This window comes from Chiloscyllium plagiosum, chromosome 23, assembly GCF_004010195.1.
Source record: "Chiloscyllium plagiosum isolate BGI_BamShark_2017 chromosome 23, ASM401019v2, whole genome shotgun sequence".
Classification (NCBI taxonomy): domain Eukaryota; kingdom Metazoa; phylum Chordata; class Chondrichthyes; order Orectolobiformes; family Hemiscylliidae; genus Chiloscyllium; species Chiloscyllium plagiosum.
In genome coordinates this window covers 42,576,058-42,584,538 of record NC_057732.1, presented here as the reverse complement: position 1 = coordinate 42,584,538, position 8,481 = coordinate 42,576,058, and the positions used below count along the sequence as shown (strand labels likewise).

At 43.5% G+C, this 8,481-nt stretch overlaps 1 protein-coding gene across 11 annotated transcripts in view; it reads right to left on the bottom strand.

Annotated features, from left to right (window-relative positions):
* The window catches only part of plxna4 (plexin A4), a 619,179-nt gene that overhangs the window by 224,638 nt on the left and 386,060 nt on the right, over positions 1-8,481 (bottom strand). For all 11 annotated transcript variants that reach the window (XM_043714044.1, XM_043714049.1, XM_043714039.1 and 8 more), the window contains exon 7: positions 2,873-3,026. In XM_043714044.1, coding sequence (XP_043569979.1) covers positions 2,873-3,026 — 154 coding nt within the window. The remainder of the gene's footprint in view (positions 1-2,872; positions 3,027-8,481) is intronic.

Below are 8,481 nucleotides of genomic sequence, written 5' to 3'. Positions count from 1 at the left end.
GGTTAGGGGTGAGGAGACATGCGGGGGAGTTAGGGGTGAGGAGACATGCGGGGAAGTTAGGGGTGAGGAGACATGTGGGGGAGTTAGGGGGGAGGAGACATGCGGAGGGTTTAGGGGTGAGGAGGCATGCGGGGGGGTTAGGGGGTGAGGAGTTTATGAGAAATTCAAGGTTCAGAAGACACAAGCACGGAAACTGAAAGAATGTGAAACTGAGGATAATTCAGAATAGGCAAGAAATTGAAACTAGAATAGAATTCAGAAATCAAACAAATCCAGTCAATTTTGAGAGGTCAAAATTTCTCTGAATGAGCTGTAACTTAAAAATGCAGGCTGGGGGCAGAGATAAACGTTGGCTGTGTGGGTCAATATCGAGTCTTTCTTCTTCTCAGTATTTCTGTCTTGCCAGGGTCAAAGGACCTACTCAGAGTTCAGACTATCTTGTCCCTGAAGCTGAAAGGATACAGAGGGATTCCAACTGAGTTACGCACAACAAAAATAATCTTAAATTTTGCAAAGTTACCACCTTATTGATCCAAGCAGTACTTAGCCACATCAGTGTACACTTGAACTGTCAAACACAGTTTCAGCAGTAATTGATTTTTCTATTAGGTTTAATGCAGGTTACTCCTCAACATCTTGTCCTTCTGTCGAGACGGCATTTCCAGGTACTCGTTTTCTCCCCATTTATTTTAATGGATGCAATTTGTCTTAAGTGCAATTTTCTTGTAAAAATTTCAGTTTGCAGCTGTTTTTTTCAGAACATAACGTTCAACGCAGAATGACTCCTCAGTGAAAGTCAAGAGGTTTTAAGTAAGAAGGTGGTGGATGCTGGATGTGAATAACTGCTGGGTGTCATTCAGAGACCCAGTGCAATATGGACCACTGAGGAACTCAGGTGTGGTTGATGGGTTATAGTGATCACGGGGACAAGTCTCCTTTAAAAAGCCAACCGGCTGAAAGGAACGTGGAGTGTTCTTAGTAGAAAGCAAAGAGCTTTCAAGAATGAAAAAAATTCCTAGGTTCACCATAGCTTCAGCACTGAATGTCATGAAATTCCTTCAAGCACCTTGTCTTGTTATGGGTTTATCTATGGAGATCAGCAGCTTCTGAAGGATGCAAAGACTCCTCTGATGGTAAAATACTGCAGCTGAAGCATTGCAGAATATCATTTCCCAAAGAAGGAATATGCAACACAATGTCACTGGCTGATACTTCATGCACCATCAAATCCCAAGAAAGCAAGCTAAGAAATCAAGGAACATTTTGGTCCATGCACACAATTCCATCTATTGTAAATTCTCTCAAACGTTTTGCCCCCTACTTTTGCATTCCCATGAAAAGTCTGCAAGCTCATGTTTAGAAGGGTCATTTGCTTAAATATTTTTCCCTCCCGTTGTAAACATGTCACATTGTAATTACATTCTCTCAGCACCCACAATGATGTAACTCATCTTCTCAAAGAGGCTATAATTACAGGTTATGTTTATTGAGCTCCCAATCAACATAATCATAGGAATTTAAAAAGGCAAATTATTAAACAGTTCTGTGAATTGTAGGGCTTCCACCAGGCAGAGCTATGCATCTCTCCAAAGATGCCCACTCCCATAGTTACACCCACAGCATCACTGATGTGTTCTGAGCAATTTGCTTTATCCTGACAATCAATGTTATAGAGTCATAGAGATGTACAGCACGGAAACAGACCCTTCAGTCCAACCTGTCCATGCCAACCAGATATCCCAACCCAATCTAGTCCCACCTGCCAGCACCTGGTCCATATCCCTCCAAACCCTTCCTATTCATATACCCATCCAAATACCTCTTAAATGTTGCAACTGTGCTAGCCCCTACCACTTCCTCTGGCAACTTATTTCCTCTGAGTGAAAACGTTGCCCCTTAGGTCTCTTTTATAGACACAAGACTGACTAGTCGGTAATTGTCAGGGATTTCCCTATTCCCCTTCTTGAAAAAAGGAAGAACATTTGCCTCCTTCCAATCCTCCGGTACGACTCCCATGGAGAGTGAGGAATCAAAGATTCATTGGAATTCAGAAGAATGAGGGAGGATCTTATAGAAACATATAAAATTATGAAGGGAGTTGATAAAATAGAAGTCGAGAGGATGTTTCCACTGAAAGGTGAAACTAGGACAAGAGGGTATGACCTCAAGATTAGGGGAAGCAGAACTGAGAAGGAACGTCTTCACCCAGAGGGTTGTTAACACTACTGTTTTATTCATTCACAGGATGAGGGCGTTGCTGACTAAATCAGCATTTATTGCCAATCCTCGAGGGCAGTTAGAGTCAATGACATTGCTGTGGGTCTGGAGTCACATGTAGGCTAGGGTAGGCAAGGGTGGAAGTTTCCTTCCCTTAGGACACAAGTGAACCAAAATGCAGTTTTTTTTTTCCCCAAAAGTCAATTCATGATCAACATTAGACTCTTAATTCTAGATTTTTATTGAACTCAAATTCTAACTTCAGCCTGAGTTGGATTTGAATGCATGTCCCCAGAACATTACCTGGGTCTCTGGAGTAACAGTCTAATAATCTAGCCATCACTTCCCCCAGGGTCCACAGACTATTAATAAAAGGAACTATTCAACACCATCATTTTACTTTAAAACTGAAAGCAGAGCAGTTTAGATAACTATATCTCAGCATGATGGGTACTTTCTGTGCTGAAAGTTTGCATGAAAAGCCATGTCCAATTTCAGAAATTGAGTAGAAAATGTAATGAGTCATGTTTGAGGCAAAGCTGAAGCTAGTAAACCCCTCAGTGCAAGAGATTTTCTTCCCACAGTGAGCTCCCAATGCCCTTTACCCTCTCATGTCTGGATGAACACACTGCGCTCTTCAGGGTCTAATTCCTACCTTTGTCTGTCAGGATTCGAGGCACCTCCTTCTCTGCCGGTGAAATGCATTGGATCATGTTCCCGATCACCAGGCCATCCATCTCGGCAAAGTCTTCAAACGTACAGTTGACACCCACAGACAGTTCAGGAACATTGTGAGCTTCCAGCACCAGCTGGGAAAAGACAGTAAACAAAAAGTCAAAAAGTTATTCTTGTAGCTTTTGGTTAGTATAGACACAAACAGACAATGCAAACAAATCTCTCAGTTTCTGACTGAATCGTATTTCTATTTGCCCCCAACCAGCTTTCTCCATGTACTGACCTTTATCTTCTATTGTAATATATCTTTTATTGAGTGGCTTGATACTGCACAATGAGCTATGATTGAAGACAGACTGATCGAGGAGAAAGTAAAGTCAAGAACTACCTTCAGCCTTAGGCTTCAAAATAACACGATTTATTCCACAATTTCTTATTAAATACTGCTATACAGGTAACCATGGATATACCAGGCTCTGAATTATAGTTACATCAGATATGGACAACCCCATCTTTGTGTGCTCATATCTTTGTTTCTTGACAAGAATCTCATTCTGACATATCTTCAAAAGTGCTCTTTCTGGTATGTTCGAACGCTGCCCACACCGTCCTATTTTTTTCTCAGAGACATGCAGCTGTGTGTCATCAACTCAAAGTGACTCTAGGGTCTTGAAGCCCTTACACAACAATACACTTTCTCTGTGCTGCTTCCAATGTAACTATATCAATGTAAATAAGCCCACAGATGTGGTCTCAGGAACACCCAGCATCCCATTTGCCATCCAGTGACAAGGGCTCAGTTTGATATCTCACCAAGTCAGCACCTCGGACAGTACAACAGTCTCTCAGTGCTACACCAGGATGTCTGGTTGATTGTGTGCTCAAACCTCTGAAATTGAACTATGCGAGAGTGTGAACCACTGAGCCAATGCCTACATCTTATGATTGGTGTGGAAAGATACACAAACATGAATTTTACATGTCAAGAGTGAGGAATTGGGAACAATGAGAATCTCAGTGTTCAATTGGAAAATATAGAGACAGAGAAAGTAGGAGCATGAGTAGGCTATTTGGCCCTTCAAGCCTATTCCATTCTTTAAAATGATCAATTCTGATCATCCAACTCAGATACACATTCTTTCCATACCCTTTAATCCTTTTAGCTCTAAGAACTACATCATACTCCATTTTGAAAACATTCAATTTTATGACCTCAGCAGCTTTCTGTGGCAGAGAATTCCACAGGCTCACTACTCTCTGGTGAAGATATTTCTCCTTACCTCAGTCCTAAAAGCCTGTATCCTTAAACTGTGACACCTATTATTCGCCTCCCTGGTCATCAGGAACATCCTTCCTGCACTGACTGTCTCATCCTGTTAGAATTTTATAGGGTTTTATGAAATGCCCCCCACTCACTCTTCCAGAGGTAAATGTTCCCTCATTCCATTTCGGACCAGCAGCAGGGTACTGAGTAACCATAGAAACATCGCCGCTCCGAGGTTTAGAGACATCTCTGACATACAAACAGTCTTTGGCACTGATACGATAATCGTCCCTTCACATATCCTTCACATATCTTCCTTCCCCCAACAGATGTCTAGAAACTCACTATTTATACCTTTTCCTTCTTAGTATTTTTATTTTGTAAAGTAAATCAAATGAGGAATGTTTACACTAAAGAAAATAAACACTTCCCATTTCAGTGCCTTCCCAGAGATTTTCCTGCACATCCACCCACATCATCTGCTGTGGCCGGTGCTCTCGATGTGGTCTCCTCTACAGTGGGGAGGCAGGACGCCAACTCGCAGAGCATTTCAGGGAACCTCTCTGAGACACACGCACCCAACAACCCCACCACCCTGTGGCCAATCTCTTCAACTCCCCATTCTACTCCCCCATGGACATGCAAGTCCTGGGCCTCCTCCACCGCCAAATCAAAGCCACCCGACACCTGGAGGAAGAACGCCTCATCTCCCGCAAGGGGACCCTTCAACAATATGGCATCAATATTGACTTCACTAGTTCCCAAATCTCCCCTCCCCCCACCTCATCCCAGATCCAAACCTCCAACTCAGCACCGTCCTCTTGAACTGTCCAACTGGTCTATCTTCACTCCCATCTATCTACTCCACCCTCTGTACCAACCTACCACAATCACCTCCCACCTGCATCCACCTGTCACCTCCCTAACTACCTTCCCCCCACCCCCACCCCCATCCTCCTATTTATCTCTCAGCCCCCTTCCCCTTCCACATCCGTGAAGGAGGGCTTATGCCCGAAATGTCGATTCTCCTGCTCCTCGGATGCTGCCTGACCTGCTGTGCTTATCCAGCACCACACTTTTCTGCTCTGACTCTCCAGCATCTGCAGTCCTCATTTCTCCCAATTACAGCACAACCTAATACAATACAAATCGTCCTTAACATTGCTCAGCAATATACTTTGTCTCAGACCTCAGAAGGTGGTGTAGTGGTTACATCACTAGGCTAGTCATCCAGAATTGAGGTTAATGTGCTGAGTACATAGGCTCAAATCCCACCATGGGCACATGGCAAAACTGAAAAATCTGGAGCAAAACTCTAGTGTTCTGGTGGCCATATAACCACGATAGATTATTGTCAAAATAAAACTATCTGGTTCACCGATGTCCTTTCAAGAAGAATTCTGCGGTCCTTACTTAGCCTGATCTACATGCGACTCCAAACCTACAGCTGTGCGGTTGACTCTTTATAGACCTCGAGGCAAACAAGGCATGAGCAATAATAGCTGGATAAGCCAACGATGCCCTCACATCATGAATGAGTCAAAGATATCTGGTGTGTGATGGACTTATGTTTTTCTGAATTTTCCACCCCAGTTATGCTGTAGCCTCTGAATAAGACCACAAGAAACAGGAGCAGGAGTAGGCCATTCAGCTCGTTGAGTCTGCTCCAGCGTGCAATAGGATCATGGTTGACCCGACACTCCTCATGTCCACTTTCCTCTTAACACTTGATTAAGATGATCGATTAGGAACGATGTGTGTGCTGTGGGAGCTTGTATTTACGGAGCATATTTAACAAGGTAAGTTGCTTCACTGGAGAAGCCAACGATGCCCTCACAGGGCATAAACCCTGAAGAAGGGCTTATGCCCGAAACGTCGATTCTCCTGTTCCCTGGATGCTGCCCGACCTGCTGCGCTTTTCCAGCAACACATTTTCAGCTCTGATCTCCAGCATCTGCAGTCCTCACTTTCTCCTCACTGAAGCATTGCCAAACATAATTGGACAATAAGCCAATGGGACAAAGGAGATATCAGGATAGATCACCACTGACATGATCAATAGGTGGTGCAAGTGTCCCTACCTCTGGGCCACAAGGACCAGGTTCAAGTCTTGCCTCAGAAAAGGGATGGCTGTGGAGATATGTTTTAATATGCCCAAACAGGTTAGGCTTAGCAACCACTGATTAAAAGCACAGGTTGATCAAAGGGTTTCTTGAAAGGAGGAAAGAGAGAGACAGCTAGTCTCAGAGAGAGAATTTCAAAGTTTACGGTCTAGACACCCGAAGACATGGCTGAGAAAGGAATGAGACCAAAACAGGCTAAACCTATACACATAAAGAAGACCCTCACAGACAGCAAAGGGTGGCCAGATTTGCCAAAGTCAAAACCACGAGCACATTTAAAGGCAACAGAATGGTGAATCTTTGTCCTGATGGATGTGTCAGGCAACCGATGGCAGAGGTCTGAGGTGGGGCCATTGAAGGTGAGAGGGAGGGCATGGGAGAACGTCTCCCAGAATAGGTCTAGCCAGAGCTGGCACTGCTTATCTGTCACTCTTATAAAAAGCATAATCAGCAACGCAGCCATCAACACACTGAAGGGGGTGAGAACTCCCTGATAGATGTCAAACAGGAGACGGACAGAGGGATACATGTCTGCTGTGCTGTAATGCAGTGCAATGTGATGAGTGTTTACAGGAACTAAGGATGGAATTTCTCACAGATTAGAGCTGACAAGTATATTTGACAAAAAGGAAAAGGGAAAATGAAAGCCATAACATTTGAACTACTTTAAAGAAATTGTAAAGACGTCAGGGCACTGGATGAAAAACTGGACTGTTTGGTCACCCTAAGTCAGCTGACAGACATTTCCATCTCATCATTGTGGGCTGATTGGAGTCCAAGTCACAGCCATGATAAATCAATGCTTTAACCACTGTAACACCCAATTCCAATTCCACCTAATCCTTACTCACCTTCTCAACAGGGTCAGCCCAAGGCAGCAATGGTCACAGATACAATAGGATGATCATGCTGCTCCTCAAATCAACATAGATCCCAATTCTGATGTCAAAACTACTGCAAAGTAGCAATAGTCCTTGAATGACAGGAAAAATGAAGCATATGAAAGGCAGCAGTTTTACAACTTGTTCTTCTAGAAACAGAGCCACACTTTCCTTAGATTGCTTTGCAATGGAGCAGTAGAAATAAAACTCCTTCCCAATTTTGGACTGGTGGCACTCCGATGTGTTACATCTAAAGTGCAAAAGCCTTTCAAATAGGCCCATACAAAACCACTGGTTAACTTTCTCACAGACAAACTCAGGTACAGAGCTTTTTTTTTCACTCCGCTCTTCCTGACTCCCCACACATCCTTGTGTGTCCTGACATTTTTTTGAAATCAGAAAGTGTGGCTTGAATTCAAGGCCACAAAATAATAACCTGTCGCTTGCAATTTCCACTGCAAATTGGAGATGCTTTTTTTTTTTCCTCGGGTCCAAATTACATTTCAGAGCAAGTGATGTTGGCAGGCTGAGCTGAAAAATAATTTGCTGTTGGAATACAAAACCTGTCATTTTTTATCAGCAAATGGAAGTTGGCAAGGTGTAATTTCATAACCTATGTTTTAAAATAATACACTTTCTCTTTTTCCATTTCCTGCTGAAATTACATATAGCTTGATATCGGGTCCAATGAATTACATGGCCACACAATGGGCCCACTCATTCTCTCAGTTCTCCAAAATAAGTAGCCTCAAACCCCTTGCCCCCAGAGTCTCCATTATTCCAAATGGAGAGGATGCTACAGGTATGTGACCACCTGTACACGTCTAATTGAATCTGAGGGTACCAGTGGGAATACAGGATTTCTTTCATATTGGCAAATGGGATAACAGCAAAGAAATGAAGTCTCCAAATACCAAGTGTCAAATGTTAGCACACAGCTATTTAAACATATGTAGTGTTACAATTGAAACATGGGAATAATTGGTTTGCTTTCAACAAGGGTAATTTGACATACTGCAATGGACATGTTCATAAAGGCTAGGGTTTTGCTAAGCTCTGAAACAGGTGGCTACAGCGAGAAGATTATTTGCACAGGACATGGTGGTTAGTGAGCAACTTTGGTGAACTCAGACAGACCAATTCTACAAAGAGATGGAGCTGGATCCAGTGGGTACAGGAGGAGATGGTAGTGGAGGGCAGGGAGGAAGAGAGGGATGGGGAAGCGGTGGACAGTGAGGAGCTGGACAGGAAGAGGTGGAGGGGATGAGGGGTGAACAGGTCAGGGGTGAGGAGCAAGTAGTAGAGGTGATAGGCTGGATGG